Below are 18,257 nucleotides of genomic sequence, written 5' to 3' on the forward strand. Positions count from 1 at the left end.
CCCACCACCCCCCCCCCACCACTCCTCTCCGCAAGGTGGCCAGTGGTCTCCAGGTTGCTACGTGCAGGAGCTGATGATCCGTCCCCTGTCCCCGTGGTCTCTGACCTGTCAGGAGATGCTGACACCCCCTCCACAGGGAAACTAGGAGACCGCTCCACTTGGAGAGCCCTGGTCTGCCCACACTGGCTCCACACAAGCTCTGCCGTCACCATGCAATGGAAACTCTCTCTAGCGAGTTGATTAAGCCAAAAACATTAGAATCATCTTTGGGCTTTCTCACAGCCCACATCTTTTGGGCTCAATCTTCAAAATACCTTGAGAATACCATTACTTACCATCCCTAATGTCACTACCCTGACCCAAGCCACCATCATTCAATAAAGAAGTAGTTACTAATGGCCTAGTATGTGCCAGGCACTCTTCTAGGTGCTTAGGATATTATAAATAGCCAAAAAAAGAACTTAAACCCTACTAGCAGGAAACAAAATGCAACGATTGTTTTTTATTGGATCATTGCAACAGTCTCCTAACTGCTGTCCCTGCTTCGACTTTACCCTCCTACAGTCTATTCTGAACACGGCAACCAGAGGGACCCTGTTAAAACATGAGTGAGACCCTGTGAACCGAAGGGTTGCTGGTTCGATTCCCAGCTAGGGCACATGCCTGGGTTGCAGGCCAGGTCCCCAGTAGGGGGCACGTGAGAGGCAACCAATTGATGTATCTCTAGCACATCAATGTTTCCCTGCTTCTCTTTCTCCCTCCCTTCCCCTCTCTCTAAAAATAAATACATAAAATCTTTTTAAAAAACGCTTTGCTCAAATATCACCTTCTTGATGAGGCTTTTGTTGACGACCCTACTAGAACAGAACCGACAGTCCCTTGTTAACATGCAAGAACCATCAAACGTTCTAATGACTGTAATATTTCCTTGGATACATCCCCCTTAGCAATCTCCACCCTCCTGCTTCAACCTGTCTAGCTGGTGTGTGTCATCCTGGAACTTCCCTTCACCACCATCCTTGGAGTTCGCTCCGCTTCTCTCCAGTGTCGAACTATTTCCTGTACCGTTCAAATTGTGTTTATTGGTAAAACACACCTTCCAGGTGCTTTCTTAGAAAAGGTATATGGAGAGCAATTTTGGGGGACAGCATGTCTGAAAATGTCTTTGCTCCAATGATTATTGGAATATAGAATTATAGGTTAGAACTCATGTATTTACAGCATGGCCTGGGGGCGCGTCCTTCATTCATGACTCCAAGCTTTCAGGGCTGTGATGGGAAGTCCACCACTAATCTGATGACTTGTTGCTTTACACGTGAGATGTATGTTCTCTGTGGAAATGTTTACAATTTTCTCTTTATCCCCAATGTTTCAAACTTTCATGATGACATGCCTCAGAACAGGTCTTTTTTTCACTGTACTGGGTTCTTGATGAATCCAGGAATGTGCTCACAAAGGTTTCATAAGCATTTCTCCAGGGGGAAAAGGCAGAATGGGAAGCCTTGCCAGTCTCTGTGGCGAGACGCCCCCTGTGGTGGTCGGTGTCAAGGTCCCCATGCGACTCCCTGAGCGCAGAGGTGTCCAGAGATGAGCTGGAGCACATCACTGCCCAGTACTACCACCACTCAAATAAAATAGACACAAACAACCGCAAGGGCATAGATAATAACAGTGAACTAATTAGAAAGTAGTTCGTTTTTAATGACCACTATGTTTCACAGTCTGCTTGCAAAAATTCATTAAAGTTTAACTAACAGCCCTGGCTGGTGTGGCTCAGTGGATTGAGTGCTGGCCTGCAAACGAAAAGGTCAACGGTTCAATTCCCAGTCAGGGCGCACGCCTGGGTTTCAGGCCAGGTCCCAAGTAGGGGGTGCTCAAGAGGCAACCACACATTGATGTTTCTCTCCCTCTCTTTCTCCCTCCCTTCCCCTCTCTCTAAAAATAAGTAAATAAAATTTAAATAAAAGTTTAACTAACAACCAGTTAGTTAATCGAACCAGTGCAGGCCAGCTTGAGCGCACCATTCGATGGTCCTGCCAATCTAGAAGTTTATGTTCTCAGGATTGGAAAACCGTCTTACGTGACTTCCTGGACTTCATTTTCTCTACTGCTCCTTTTGGAATCAGCCAGATACTGGAACGCCGGGGCGAATCCTGTAACTTTGCTCCCATCCTTTCTCTCCCATCTTTATGCTCCTATCTTTTTGTTCTTTCTTGGAGAGTTCAACTATGTCTAACAAATTTTAAATTTCTCAAGTGTCTCTGTTCTGGGAGAGTGCCTGTTCTTACAGCTTCGACACCTCCAAGGTACACAGCGTTGCGTCTTCCTTCCGCCTGTTTCATCCGGTCTCTGCCTTTCAGGGTAACGGCTTTCCTTAAGTGACTCATGATCCTGGGTGTCCATGTTTTTTTCTGAAACTTTTCTTCTAATGATAACGGATCCATTTTCACTTATTTTTACCACCAGATTTCTGTACACTATAAATTTGAGCATGTAGAGCCATGTGTTCCCAAGAAATAAAAAATAATTTTAATTTATGTTAGATTACATTTTCAATGCAGCAAAGTAGGATAGGATGGTTAATAAAATATGTTATGTTAGGATACAATTCTGTGGGGGAGATGAAATACACGCAGGAATCAGAGGATACGATTGTAGTGTGATTTCCTGAAGTGAATGACTATTGGCCTAACCCCAACAGACTGAGAAAAATGAAGCCCGTGAAGAAAGACCAGTGGAACAGCTTACCGGCGCTGGATCTGCCTTGCAAAATTGTTGCTGGAAGCGGAGCAGGGAAACTGGACTTCGCTGTGCAGGGTAGCGTTGCGGAAGAGATCACAGAAGTTCTCGAAGAGCTCCAAGAGCTCATCTGATGTATTCTCAAACACAGCGATCACCTCGGTTGTCACCATATTGTACACCACAAAGAAAGAAGCCTGCAGAAGAAGAGAGAGAGCTGAGGGACAGGCGGCTCAGTATAATGCCTTGCCGAGCAAACGTATCGACTGGCTGAAAATTCAAGCCACCATGGGGCACGCACAAACCCCTCCGCTGCAGCACTAGGGCCGAAACGTGACTCCGAGTGGTTCTGGGAAGGGGGGGGCACGCCCCGGTGGGCTTTCTTACCCACAGGCCTCAGTGTTGCCAGATTTCCCACTGTATCTGTGCTGCCAGAATTACAGAACCGGCTGGCATAGATGTATAAAAAGGTTTTCAATCTTTCCTTTTAAACTGTGCAAATTCAATATTCTTCCTTCTAAATATTTATTTCCTACTTGCTCCCCAACCCACCCTGCGGGGGTGGGGGGCGGGAATACTTTTTTTAAATGCCAGATTTAATTTTCCTTCCTGCTGAGAAACTAATTTGCAGCCTGGAGTTGCCTGTTGGCAAATTTTCTCTTGTGTATGTACAGTTGAAAGTTCAATGTAGGGGTGTTTATTTTCCTTAATATTTCTAACACGCAGACAGCGGCCTTAAGTACATTACATCCTGAAACAGCCCAGGCAAGTTGGACCCGAGCAGGGTACCGCTGCTGAACAAATGGAACATCGGAGAGGCGCTTCCATCTCCTTCTCCATGAATGTGCCTTCGGCCAAGGGCATTGGTAAGATACACTGGTGACATAGCAATCTCAGAGGGGGACCTGGGAAGCATTCAAACGCCACAGGTGGCAGAGTTACTGCTTCTCCTTGAATGGGCCCCTGGGTGACGAGCCCTCCCCCCTTCAAACCTCCAGTGCTCTGCTCTACCCAACAGGCCGCAGGGAAGCACCAGGAGCAAGTTTTGTCGCAGTGAAGGGGACAGTGTAAACCAATCTGCAGGCTTCCAAAAGGATGCTAGAAGTCTTTAGAACACTGAGATTAGTTTTCCCCCTCCTATGATTACGTTTCAATCTCCGTTAACAATTTCTGGAGCCATTTGGCCTACCTGTTTCACTAGTAATTAGTCCTTCCCAGAGCTTATATTACATGACTTTTGTGAACCCCTGGAAATTAAATTTGGCTGTAAATTAAAGAGGCTAGAGGGTAACCTGAGAATAACATCCCTAATATTAGCAAGGCTTTGTTTTGGGTGCACTTTTTACTCATTAACCTTATTGGAACCTATCAAATTAAACGGAGGAAGGAGGGAAAGACAACTGGGGCAGAGAGACTGGGTTTCAAGTAACAATTCTGTTAAGCAAAGCACAGAGCCCTAGTACCATTTCTGGCTACACCTTATTGGAGCTATTGGAAAAAAAATAGCTCCTGCTTTTAGCGAAGAAAAAAGGGAGAATCTCAAATGCAGCAATCACAGACATCGTATTCCCTCCAAAACAAAAAAAGGTAATTACAGCTCAAATCTAAATGAAAGAGTGACTCAGGTCCTTTCTATACACCTGGACACCTCTTTGATCACATCAGAGCTTTATCGGGATCCATCAGGATTACGTGAGTACAGAGTTACACAAACATCTTTTAAGCGTCCCCCCAGGACAGACTGGGAAATCCAGGACAGGAGGGTGCGGAAGTCAAGGGCTTCACCGCCAATCTCCCACGACACACGAGACGAACTAGATGCTTCGCCGTGATGGCCCCATGGGTTACTTCATCATTGACAGGGGAGAAACAGGAATCCAGGAAAAAATGATCTCTAAACCCCATAGCACCCCCCGTTTCTTAAAGAATTCATACGCCGTGACTCAGAAGAAGAGTGTCAGAGAACATGTTACCACGACGGCAGGCCGGGCCTTGGAGACGAGGCCCCATCCAGCCTCTTCTGACGGTGGGGCAGCCTCAGGTCAACAAGCTACGGCAAACCCAGCTGACTTTGCGGTTTGCTGGTTTGCAACCTGTTCAGAATTTCAAAGTAGCATCTAAGGAGACAACCCGGATGCAGGAGAATGGGGGACAAAGGGACAGAAAGGTGGGCTCTTACTCGGTCTGCACTGGAGTGGAGTGCTTTTTAAAGGGAAACGCCCAGGTTACCCTGAATTTCAACACGGTGTTTCCATCCCAGAATCTCAGAGGATTCCGGGCTCTTACCAACATCTTAGTCCCATCTGGGCAATGCCCCTCTCCCCTACCAACATCTTTCACCCCAATGAAAAACCTCAGGCCCTGCAGTCCTGATGATTCATTCGAAGGATCCGAAATCTGGGCTTCCTTCTCAGCTTTTACTGCTCTCCGACCTACGTGCGAAAGGTCAAGGTAAAGTCATAAGTCTTAACTCCATCCAATGAACTTGCCTATTTGTCATCCTTTAAAGAAGACTTTGTGAAGAAGTGTATTGGCAGTAACCACTTAAGCAGGAAAGAGAGGCTAGATTTTCACAGGATTTTTTATACGGTGGGCTCATTCTTATTGCCAGAACTAAAACAGTCAGACCAGTAACCGGTCTTACAAAATCAAGGAAGGATTATCCACAGGTAGTCCACACCTTGACCTTCCACCTCCTTTGGGCTTCCACCTCAGGGGTACTAAAAATGTTCTGCAGAAGGCAGAGGGCAACAATCGCAGAGGTGACTATCTACATGGCAATGGCTTGAGGTTTAGCTTCCATATATTCAAATACATACATGTGGCCAGAGAAAAAAACTGAGCTGTTTTAGGTTTGACCGAACCCTAGGACAGCAAGCATTTAAGACCACACAAAACGTGCATTTCTGAGAGGGTGGCTATACGCAAAGAGAGAGACCGTCACCTCCTGCCAAAGAGAGTGCAGAAGCAACAGGCAGGAGAGCACCTCGTACCTGTGACGGATCTGTGACCCTCAGGGTCACCACGTCCTCACTAGTGTACTTGATAAACAGATGGTTTTCGTCCAGAAGCTGCATTTTCCACATGCGCAGCTGCCGCAGTTGGTCGAAATACTGGAAGAAGCGCCTCTTGGCCATGGCGCTCCCATCCTGCTCTGCGCGGCGCCACAAGTACACAAGCAGCCGGTGTTTCAGGGAGTTGATGAAAGGGTCCCTGAAAGGGTTGGCCATGCCTGTCTGGCTGTCCCGCTGGACCTCAGGGAAAACAGCCGACACGGTGAGCAGGTCGTCCTCATAGCAGAAGCGGCCAATGGTCCTCACGTCAATGAAAGTGCCTTCCGGAGTCACCTGGAAGACGTGGATGGTCTGCTGCTGCACTGACAGGATGGCCAGGATGTTTTTGTACAAGTACAGTCCTTGGTTGTGCGACAGGACCACTTTATCACACTTGAAGGTGCGTGTGTCACATAGGCGGCCGGTGTGAAGGTCAATGATGTGGAGGGAGTAATCCTCCAGAGGAGACCGTGGGTTGGGGGTCACGGACTCACTGTTCCGGTACACCTCGTAGAAGGGGGGGTGCGGCTCGTCCGGGAGGTAGGCAGCGGAGCCCACGATGACCCGCCGGCAGTCGTCGGTGAAAAGGCTGCACTCCCGGTTCAGGTGCTCGCCGTTGGCTGCCACGTTGGTGATGTGCAGCAGGACGAAAAACCGCTCGAAGAGCCGGCCGCGGATGTTGACCGACCGCTGGTCATTGCCATTGGACAGGATCTCCCCCTCGTAGCCCTGCAGGAGGTCCTCGGCCGCCTGGCAGCCCTGGTACTCATAGATTTCGAGCGACGTCTGGTCTGAAGAGAAAGCAATGAAGTAGCGTCCATCAGGTGAGAACTTACGCAAGAAACAGGGCGGCTTCTCGACGTTGACGACTGTGAAGTTGGGGAAGACGTTCTGGTGGAACACTCGGACCTGATGCCAGTGGGTGCCCGCCTTGCCGGAACTGATCCGCCGGCGTTCCAAGCGGTGGATGACATTTTGGTTCTGGATTCTTCGAGGTTTGATGGTGGGAACATGATGATCCATTATCACATCGCTACATGGAAAAGTTGAGCCGAAGGAAATGAAATGGAAGTTACCAAAACATATACGAGTCAAAGAGACTCCCCTCCTTACACCCTGAACAGGGGAGGTCCCGAGAGGACAAGGGTCAGCATCTCTCCTTCCGTGACTATAATCAGGAAGTGGTTCGGACATTTCCGAGTCTAGAAACAGGTTGGAGAGAAGGACCTAATTCAACTGGAACCTTCAAAGCAGGCATAGCTGTTGGGAATAGTCAACAAACCTAGAACCGTATCAAATTTTTTCTATGTAGGTTCATTAAAAAATATGTACTTACTGGGCTCTTAAGACGTCCATCCTGCCCACAGCAATCTACAAACTCAATGTAATCCATACCAAAATCTCAACAGCATTTTTTTGCAAAAATAGAAACATGCATCCTACAATGCACATGTCATCTCAAGGAACCTCAACAGGCCAACGGTTTTGTAAAAGAACAAAGGTGGAAGTCTCACAATTCATGAATTCAAAACATATTATGAAGCTACAGTAATCAAAAAGTGTGGCATTGGCATAAAGACAAATAGACCAGTGGGATACAATAGAGAGCCCAGAAACAAACCTTCCTGTACATAAGCCTGAGACTCAAGAAGTTCATAGGACCCCAAACATAATAAACCGAAAGAAATCATGCCCAGACACATCAAACTGTGAAAAACTAAAACACAAAGCAAAAGTCTTGAAAACAACCAAGTAATGCATGGCTCACAGGAACCAACAAATGCCTGTGGATTTCTCAGCACAGAGGCCAAGAGGAAAATGCAGTCAGTTACAGAATTTGCACGGTCAATAAGAGAAAAACGCCACAGCTATTTGAGAGAAGCACGGCTCTTGGCAGCACTGGAGTTTAAAAGGACTCTCTCTCATGAGGTTTTGCAAAGGAACTTAGCGTGATGAAGTGGGCCATATCTTCCACATCCGAACAATAACTACAATACTAAATTTCACATACCTACTCCGTGTCCCATGAGGCCATGGTGATACAGCCTTAAAAACACACTATTAAGACACCAAGCAATGCACAAAACGGCCTCAGTCAATCCCTGCCCAGGACACCTCCGCCCACCTGAGACGGGGCTGGAGTCAGATGGGGAAACCAGAATGGCATGAGAGAGGAAGGAGTAGGTATTTAATAGCATCTAATTGACTAACCTCACATACGAGTCAGATAAAATACACTATACAGTTGTTCAGCTTAGAAAAAAAACACAACACTGATCATTTTACGCAAAGTCAGTGCTTAATTCTAAGAAAATTCACGTGCATGTCACATCTGCATTACGGCAACAGTTTCCTACCTGGTCTCCCTAAATCCACTCTTGTCCATGGCCAACCCACACACCAGCCAGAATGCACTTTTTTAAATGCGTCTGCGATCACATCCTTTCCACTGTGGATTAAGTACCTTCCCACTGCTCTTCGCGATAGGATCGAAATCCTTAATAGAACAGCCACAGGTCTCCGCTCACCCTCTCCGGCCCCCCTTCCCATTTAACTCTAACCATCTCCTCAGCAGGTGCGCTACCTCCTGGCTTAGCACCTTGGCAGCTGCCGTTAACCTCAATCTGCAACAGCTCTTCCCACTTTGCTGAGCTAACTCCCATGTCAGGTATCGGCCTAATCATCCCTTTCTCAGAGAAATCACCTCCCCATTAGATAAAATACCAATATCCCAGCCATACCTGCCCTTCATACCATTTACCATGCTTGCACTTTGCCTCTGCATCTCACTTATGCCTGAGCCCTAAGTGATGACTGAGCTCCTGCCCAAGTCCACGCACATTGCATTCTGCATGCCCGTCACAGCACCTAGCACATCTTAAGCCTCCTTTCCTCAACGTTGGACCTGCCTCACGCCAAGGTCTTTGCCAACTCAGGTACCGGCAGGGGCTGTCTGTTCCCTCTGCCTAGGATGCATTTCCTCTGCATCCTGGCCATAATTCCTCAAGTTGCAACTTAAGCTACATCTTCAGGACGTCTTCTCTGACTACCCTTCCTAAAACTGGCCCCCCATAATATTTCTGTTTCCTCCAAAGTAATTAATTGTCACGATCTATTACATTTACTTGCATGGTTATGTGCCTACTGTTGGACTCTCCGGAGACTAAGCATGTCTACTCAAGTCCCCTCGGTGTTCTCAGAGCCAGCACTGAGGCTGGCCTGTAGTATGCGTTCTGCATTTTATTTACGGAACAAAAGCAAGCCTGGCTGAATCCGCCACTAACTCATTTTGTGGAGCCAATCCTCTTCCCTTGGCTGGGTCTGTTTCCCCAGGGAGACAGGTGCACATAGCCCTCAACTGCTTGTGACAGCTTCCAAAATGGGCAGGATGGAGGGGGGGTACACCCCCCCAAAGGGGGCGCCCCCAGAGAGACAAGTCTGGAGCAGGACCTCAAGGGGAAGAGAAATCTGTGGAAGGGTGGGGGCCTTGGGGTCTCCGGGGTCACACAGGGGCAGCCCCAGGGCAGTAACCTGAGGAGGCCTGGGGAGGGCCTGACGGGCTTGGAGGTTGGGCTTAGGAAGGAAAAGTCCTCACCTGTCCGTCCGGCTCAAAGGGCGGGGGCTAGAGACCCCCCAGCCGGCTCTGCGTGCGCCTCCCCTGACCCCACCCCCGCCATGCCTCAGGCCCGCTTCCGCTAGCCACCGGAAGTGCAGCTCAGCGAGAGGAGACTAGGGGGTAGGACGGCGCCGTGCAGCCGGCTCAGACTGGTGTTACAGCGCACCCTCGTGTCCGGAGGGGGACCGTAGCCAGAGGCCCCGTGACCGGGAGGGGGAAAATGAGCTCGGCATTCCAACTGAAACCAGAAAAGACACCGGCATTCGGGCTGCCCGTCACTACCAAACCCAATAAGCAATGACAGCGGTTGAATCTTTATGGGCCCTTTATTCAGATGGCCGGCGATCTGAGAAGATGGCGGGTTCATACCCTCACAGACCTTCTTGTCTTCTCTTTCCAGGCCCCGGTTTTCATAGCAGGGAATAAGCAGGTGTGGTGAGGGGTTTTGAAATTCAAGGAGGAGTTCATTGGATTAAAAAAACAACTCCAGCATTCTCGCCCTGGGCAGTAGTCTTAAGCTGTGCCCTGGGTGGTGGTCTTTAGCTGTGTCCTGGGCAGTGGTCATCTCACCCTGGAGCACAATGGCTCAGATAGCGTCTGGAATTGCTAGCCATCCTCCTGAGGAGCAAAGGTGGAACTGCTTATGGTCTCCTGGAGTCAGGGTGGGTCATACCTCCAGTTCCTGGAACAAAGCTTTTACATGCATTGATTACTAAGCTTAGTAGCTATCACTTAAACTAAAATTTACCAACTCTTAAGTCCCCTGTCATTCCCCACCATTAGTATTAAGCTGAAACTATCTCATTTCTATGAGATCAGCTTCATGTGCAAGTGTTCATTTTGTCGTTGGGCATGTAGCCAAGCACTGGACTGTCCGGTGGGGGTTAGGAACACCTAACTGCAGACCCACACAAGGAGGCCCACTGTATGCGACAACAAGCTATGATACTGAAGAAAACGACAAGGATAAAACCAACAAATGCCTCTCGAAGACCAGTGATACTAGGCAGCCAGGTTAGTGTAGACAAGTCAATGCCAAAGAATCCCTCTCTCTGTTTTATATTGGACACCACATCATTTACTTGCTTTTACTTTATGTTCTGTAAGCTGTAAACTATCAGTTAGATTAAAACAGCAGCAGAGTCCTTTAAATTCTTCACATCCATGATTATGCCTTAAAAGAAGGTCATCTATAGCTACACGATTTTCCAGTATTGCTTCTCTGACATGTTCTAGTTCTTGACTAATGGCGCTGATGGCTTGTGAGGTGGCATCCAAAGCTTTTGCCATAGCGTAGGCTTATCTGACCATGGCTGGCATTACAAATATAGTTAAAGACACATATTCAGCGGGGCTAAAACGGTATAAATCACTGTTACAATCGGGTGTAAGGGAGAGGTGCCGTCGAACCCAGCTCAGGTGGGGCTTCTGAGGAATAAACGCCGTCAGTCTCCCCAGAAAGCATGGTCCCCCCGAGCTGTTCGCTGGAACACAGGAATAGACAGTCATTCCACATGTCAGAAACCATCCTGTGGGCAGTTTAACGTGAGCATGAGCATAAGATACGTCAGTGGTGGAGGTGTGATTCATCTTCACACCTGCTGAGAGCACAAGACAGTTTTTAGCACAGTTGACAAAAGTGGCACACTCTCTAGCTGGGGCGACATTAGTGACTTTCAATGAAAACATTTCCCTGTCCTTTATAGTTACCACTGGTCCCCAATTATAAATATCAAAGTAAGTCATTTTCTTTTCGATATGCTTAAACACAGTATAATTTCTAAGGCTCTCCAAAGGAGTACAGACACCTATAACACATGAAGTGAAAGTTTGTTCAACGTAAGTTCCTCCTGCAAGACAAAAGTCAGAAATATTCAGAACATTTTTTGCTAAATATACCCAAATATTTTCATCCTGTTTGAAGGGAATAAGTTGTCCATAACAAGGGGTTAAACTGGAGGTAAAAGAAAAGAATATAACTCATTGTTTCCGAAAGATGACTTTCAGGTCTCCCTCCAGTGCTTTCTTCTTTTTTTTTTTTTTTTTAATTTTTATTGTTATTCAATTACAGTTGTATGCCTTTTCTCCCCATCCCTCCACCCCACCCCAGCCGAACCCACCTCCCTCCCCCACCTCCACCCTCCACCCTGGTTTTGTCCATGTGTCCTTTATAGTAGTTCCTGTAATCCCCTCTTTCCACTGTCCCCGCCTCCCCTCCCCACCCCGCCCTGGCTATTGTTAGATTGTTCTTAACTTCAATGTCTCTGGTTATATTTTGTTTGCTTTTTTCTTCTATTGATTATGTTCCAGTTAAAGGTGAGATCATATGGTATTTGTTCCTCACCACCTGGCTTATTTCACTTAGCATAATGCTCTCCAGTTCCATCCATGCTGTTGCAAAGGGTATAAGCTCCTTCTTTCTCTCTGCTGTGTAGAATTCCATTGTGTAAATATACCATAGTTTTTGGATCCACTCGTTTGCTGATGGGCACTTAGGTTGCTTCCAGTACTTGGCTATTGTATTGGCTATTGCTGCTATGAACATTGGGGTGCACAGGTTCTTTTGGATTGGTGTTTCAGGGTTCTTAGGGTATAATCCCAGCAGCGGAATTGCTGGGTCAAAGGGCAGTTCCATTTTTAGTTTTCTGAGGAAATTCCATACTGTTTTCCACAGTGGCCTCACCAGTCTGCATTCCCACCAACAGTGCACTAGGGTTCCCTTTTCTCCGCATCCTCTCCAACATTTGTTTGTGGATTTGTTTATGTTGGCCACTCTGACTGGTGTGAGATGGTACCTCATTGTGGTTTTAATTTGCATCTCTCTGATGGCTAGTGATGCTGAGCATCTTTTCATATGTCTCTGGGCCCTCTCTGGATGGAGAAGTGTCTGTTCAAGTCGTTTGCCCATTTTTTAATTGGGTTGTTTGTCTTCCTGGAGTGGAGTCGTGTGAGTTCTTTATATATTTTGGAGATCAGGCCCTTGTCTGAGGTATCATTAGCAAATATGTTTTCCCATACTGTTGTTTCTCTTTGTAATTTGGTGCTGTTTTCTTTAGCCATGCAGAAGCTTTTTATTTTGATGAGATCCCATTTGTTTATTCTTTCCTTTATGTCCCTTGCTTTAGGGGATGTGTCTGTGAGGATGTTGCTGCGTGGAATGTCTGAGATTTTCCTGCCAATGTTTTCCTCAAGGACTTTTATGGTGTTACAACTTATATTTAAGTCTTTTATCCATCTTGAGTTTATTTTCGTGTATGGCGTAAGTTGGTGATCGAGTTTCATTTTTTTTCCACGTAGCTTTCCAGATCTCCCAACACTATCTGTTGAAGAGGCTGTTTTTGCTCCATTTTATGCTTCTGCCTCCTTTGTCAAATATTAATTGACCGTATAGACTTGAGTTTATTTCTGGGCTCTCTGTTCTATTCCATTGGTCTATGTGCCTGTTTTTATGCCAGTACCAGGCTGTTTTGATTACCGTGGCCTTGTAATACAGTTTGATATCAGGTATTGTGATCCCTCCTGCTTTGTTCTTCTTTCTCAAAATTGCTGCAGCTATTCGGGGTCATTTATGGTTCCATATGAATTTCTGAAATGTTTGTTCTATATCTGTGAAATATGTCATGGGTACTCTAATAGGGATTGCATTGAATCTATAAATTGCTTTGGGTAGTATGGCCATTTTGATGATGTTAATTCTTCCAATCCATGAGCATGGTACATGCTTCCATTTGTGTCTTCCTTAATTTCTTTCTTCAGTGTTGTGTAGTTTTCTGAGTACAGGTCTTTTAACTCCTTGGTTAGGTTTATTCCTAGGTACTTGATTTTTCTTGTTGCTATATCAAATGGGATTTTTTTCCTGATTTCTGTTTCTGCAGTTTTGTTGTTGGTGTACAGGAATGCCTTTGATTTCTGAGTATTGACTTTGTATCCAGCTGTTTTGCCAAATTCATTTATTAGGTCGAGTAGTTTTTTGGTGGAGTCTATAGGGTTTTCCATGTACACTATCATGTCGTCTGCAAACAGTGACAGTTTCATTTCCTCCTTTCCAATTTGGATGCCTTTTATTGCTTTTTCTTGTCTGATTGCTGTGGCTAGGACTTCCAATACTATGTTGAATAGGAGTGGTGAGAGAGGGCATCCTTGTCTTGTTCCTGATCTTAGTGGGAAAGCTCTAAGTTTTTGTCCATTGAGTGTGATGTTGGCTGTAGGTCTCTCATATATGGCCTTTATTATGTTGAGGAATGCTCCCTTTATTCCCACTTTGCTGAGTGTTTTTATCAGAAATGGGTGCTGTATCTTATCGAATGCTTTTTCCGAATCTATTGATATGATCATGTGATTTTTGTCTTTGCAGTTATTGATGTGATGTATTATGTTTATTGATTTGCGAATATTGTACCATCCTTGCATCCCTGGGATGAATCCCACTTGGTCATGGTGGATGATCTTTTTAATGTATTGCTGGATGCGGTTTGCTAATATTTTGTTGAGAATTTTAGCATCTATGTTCATCAGCGATATTGGCCTGAAGTTTTCTTTCTTCGTTGTGTCTTTGTCTGGTTTTGGGATTAGGATGATGCTGGCTTCATAAAAAGAGTTTGGGAGTCTTCCATCAGTTTGGATTTTTTCGAATAGTCTGTGAAGGATAGGGGTTAGCTCTTTCTTAAATGCTTTGTAGAATTCTCCTGTGAAACCATCTGGTCCAGGGCTTTTGTGTGATGGGAGTTTTTTGATGACTGCTTCAATTTCCTCTACTGTTATTGGTCTGTTCAGGTTTTCTGCTTCTTCTTCATTCAGTTTTGGAAGATTATATTTTTCTAGAAATGTGTCCATTTCATCTAGGTTTTCAAATTTCTTAGCATACAGTTCTTCATAGTAATTTCTTACAATCCTTTGTATTTCTGTGGTATCAGTTGTAATCTCTCCTCTTTCATTTCTAATTGTTTATTTGGATCCTCTCTCTTTTCTTCTTGATGAGCCTACTTAAAGGCTTGTCGATTTTGTTTATCTTTTCAAAGAACCAGCTCCTGGATTCATTGATCCTTAGAATTGTGCTTTTAGTCTCTATGTCATTTAACTCTGCTCTGATCTTGGTTATTTCCTTCCTTCTGCTTGCTCTGGGCTGTCTTTGTTGTTGTTCCTCCAGTTCTTGTAGGCGTAGGGCTAGGTTGTTTGTTTGAAATGTTTCTATCTTCTTAAGGTAGGCCTGTATTGCCATGAACTTCCCTCTCAGGACTGCCTTTGCTGTGTCCCATAGGTTTTGGGTTGTTGTGAGTTCATTTTCATTTGTTTCCAGGAAGTTTTTGATTTCTTCCCTAATCTCGTTCTTGACCCATTCATTGTTTAATAGCATGCTATTCAGTCTCCATGATTTTGAGTGTTTTGGGTTTTTTCCTTTGGGGTTGGTTTCTAGTTTCAGTCCCTTGTGGTCAGAGAAAATGCTTGATATGATTTCAATTTTCTTGAATTTGTTGAGGCTTGCTTTGTGCCCTATCATGTGGTCTATCTTTGAAAAAGTTCCATGGACATTTGAAAAGAATGTGTATTTTGCTTCTTTGGGATGAAAAGCTCTATATATATCAGTTAAGTCCATTTCCTCTAGGGTATTGTTAAGTGACACAATATCTTTGTTGATATTTTGTTTGGAAGACCTGTCCCCTACTATAATTGTGTTGCTGTCAATATCTTTCTTGAAATCCTCCAAGATTTTCTTTATGTATTTGGGTGCTCCTATGTTGGGTGCATATATATTCACAATGTTTATGTCTTCTTGGTGGATTCTTCCTTTGAGTATTATGAAGTGACCTTCTGGGTCTCTCTTTATGGCCCTTCTTTGGAAGTCTATTTTTTCTGATATGAGTACTGCTACCCCTGCTTTTTTTTCCTGTCCGTTTGCTTGGAAAATTTGTTTCCAGCCCTTCACTTTCAGTCTGTGTAAGTCTTTTTTCCTGAGATGGGTCTCTTGTAGGCAGCATATGTGTGGGTCATGTTTTCTTATCCATTCAGCTATTCTATGTCCTTTGATTGGGGCATTTAATCCATTTACGTTTAAGGTTATTATCGATAGGTAGTTATTCATTGCCATATTTTCATACCTCTGTTCCTCTGTCTTTCTCTTTTCCTTCCTTTCCTTAAAGCAGTTCCTTTAGCATCTCTTGCAGAGCTGGTTTGGTGGAAGTGTATTCTTTTAGACTTCTTTTGTCTGGGAAACTCTTTATTTGGCCTTCTATCTTGATTGAGAGCCTTGCTGGGTAAAGTAGTCTTGGTTGTAGGCCTCTGGTTCTCATTACTTGGAATATTTTTTGCCATTCTCTTCTGGCTTGGAGCGTTTCCATTGAGAAGTCAGTTGCTAACCTTATTGGGGCTCCCTTGTATGTTACTTCCTTTTTCTCCCTTGCTGCCTTTAAGATCCTCTCTTTGTCTTGGAAATTTGCCATTTTAATTATGATGTGTCTTGCAGTGGGTCTCTTTGGGTTCCTCTTGCTTGGGACTGTCTGTGATTCCTGGATTTGGGTGACTTTTTCTCTCCTCAGATTAGGGAAATTTTCCATCATTACTTTTTCAAACAGGTTTTCTATCCCTTGCTCTTCTTCTTCTCCTTCTCCTTCTGGTATTCCTATTATACGGATATTGTTACTTTTCATGTTGTCCTGCATTTCCCTTATTGTCTCTTCATTCTTTCTGAGCCTCTTTTCCTTTTCTTGCTCTTTCTGGGTGTTTTTTTCTACTTTGTCCTCCAGCTCGCTGATCCGATCCTCTGCTTCATCAAGTCTGCTTTTCATTCCTTCTACTGTGTTCTTCAATTCAGAAATTGTATTCTTCATTTCCTCTTGGCTCTTGTTGATAGTTTCTATTTCCTTTTTCATGTTGATATAGTTTGCAGTGAGTTCATTGTAGTTTCCTTGTAGTTTCTGGTAGTTCTCTTTGAGCTCAGAGAGCTCAGTGAGCTTCCTGATGACCATTGCTTTGAACGCAGTATCTGATAGTTGACTTGCCTCTTTTTCAGTTAGCATTGTTTCTGAGGCTTCCTCCTTTCCTTTCATTTGAGAATTGTTTCTTTGTCTTCCCATTGTTTGTGAGACTCTTCTTGTTAGCCTCTGCTTCTTAAATTGATGTATTCTGACTCCCTGGGTTTATGGTATGAACTTCTATAGTAGAATGCCAATGGGATTCAGTGGTGCTGTCTCCTTAATCTCCTGTGCTCACTGGTCTTGAGCTGACGTTTATGGGTGTAACACAGTCTTACTCTGGTCTTTTCAGCACTCCAGGTTTTCTTGTCTCACCTGTGGGAAAAAGAGGAATGGGGGCAAAAAAAAAAAACGGAAGGAGGGAAAAAGGGAATAGAAAAGGAAAGGAAGGAAGGGAGTAGGAATAAAGAAAGATCAGAGGCAAGATAAGAAGGAAATTTTTGACAAAAATTAAAACAACAGAATAAATAAAAGAAGGCAGGAAGAAGGAATAAAAAAGGTAAAGGATGGGAGAACCAAGATGGCGGCGTAGGTAGACACACTGCGCCTCCTCGCACAACCAGCACTGACAGAGAATCGAACAGCAAGGGGGACCAACACCAAGAAAACAGAAAATAACCATTCATCCAGACTGGTAGGAGGGGCAGAGACGGGCACCGGGGTGGAGAGGACTCGCGTGGCTGTGGCGGGACTGAGACTGGCGGAGTGTGGGACAAATGGCGCAGGCAGTCCGAGCACTAGCAGACCCCGCGGCCCCACATCTGCGCAGATAAACCCAGAGGGCCGGACTCAGAGTGGCGGAGAGTGGGGCAGGCAGAGCAGCGGGTAGCACCCCGCGGCACCAAATTCGCCCACAGATAAACCTGACGAACGCCGGGCAACGAAGCAGACCGTGCAACCCAGGGCTCCAGCTCCAGGAAATAAAGCCTCAAACCTCTGATTGAAAGCGCCCCTGGGGGTTGGGGCAGCAGCAGGAGAGACTCCCAGCCTCACAGAAGAGGTTGTTGGAGAGACCCACAGGGGCCTAGAGTGTGCACAGGCCCACTTACTCGGGAACCAGCACCAGAGTGGCCCAGTTTGATTGTGGGTAGCGGAGTGAAGGATTGAAATCCGGAGGAGAGTGAGGCAGGCGCCATTGCTCCCACTTGGCCCCTCCCCCTCGTACAGCGTCATAGCTCAGCGACCAGCGTTACCCCGCCCTGGTGAACACCTAAGGCTCCACCCCTTAAAGTAACAGAAGCACCAAGACAAAAAAAAAAAAAAAATGGCCCAAATGACAGAACACTTCAAAGCTCCAGAAAAAATACAACTAAGCGACGAAGAGATAGCCAACCTATCGGATGCACAGTTCAAAGCACTGGTTATCAATATGCTCACAGACTTGGTTGAATCTATTCGAAAAACTGATGAAAAAATGAAGCCTATGCTAAGAGAAACAAAGGAAAATGTACAGGGAACCAATAGTGATGAGAAGGAAACTGGGACTCAAATCAATGGTGTGGACCAGAAGGAAGAAACAAACATCCAAATAGAAAAGAATGAAGAAACAAGAACTTGGAAAAATGAGGAGAGGCTTAGGAACCTCCCGGACGCCTTGAAACGTTCCCACATCCGAATTATAGGGGTGCCAGAAGGAGAAGAGGAAGAACAAAAAATTGAAAACTTATCTGAACAAATAATGAAGGAGAACTTCCCTAATCTGGCAAAGGAAATAGACTTCCGGGAAGTCCAGGAAGCTCAGAGAGTCCCAAAGAAGCCAAGGACCCAAGGAGGAACACACCAAGGCACATCATAATTACATTACCCAAGATTAAACGCAAGGACCTACATCCAAGATTACTGTATCCAGCAAAGCTATCACTTAAAATGGAAGGGAAGATA

At 45.4% G+C, this 18,257-nt stretch overlaps 1 protein-coding gene across 3 annotated transcripts in view; it reads right to left on the bottom strand.

Annotated features, from left to right (window-relative positions):
- DET1 (DET1 partner of COP1 E3 ubiquitin ligase) overlaps nt 1-9,485 on the bottom strand; it is a 37,207-nt gene extending 27,722 nt beyond the window's left edge. For all 3 annotated transcript variants that reach the window (XM_053912551.1, XM_045196473.2, XM_024561903.3), the window contains exons 1-3: nt 9,388-9,485; nt 5,733-6,825; nt 2,749-2,936 (exon numbers count right to left, since the gene is read on the bottom strand). In XM_053912551.1, coding sequence (XP_053768526.1) covers nt 2,749-2,936; nt 5,733-6,815 — 1,271 coding nt within the window. In that variant the 5' untranslated portion in view covers nt 6,816-6,825; nt 9,388-9,485. The remainder of the gene's footprint in view (nt 1-2,748; nt 2,937-5,732; nt 6,826-9,387) is intronic.
- Between the last annotated feature and the right edge of the window lie 8,772 nt (nt 9,486-18,257).

The sequence above is a fragment of the Desmodus rotundus genome, chromosome 10, assembly GCF_022682495.2.
Source record: "Desmodus rotundus isolate HL8 chromosome 10, HLdesRot8A.1, whole genome shotgun sequence".
Classification (NCBI taxonomy): domain Eukaryota; kingdom Metazoa; phylum Chordata; class Mammalia; order Chiroptera; family Phyllostomidae; genus Desmodus; species Desmodus rotundus.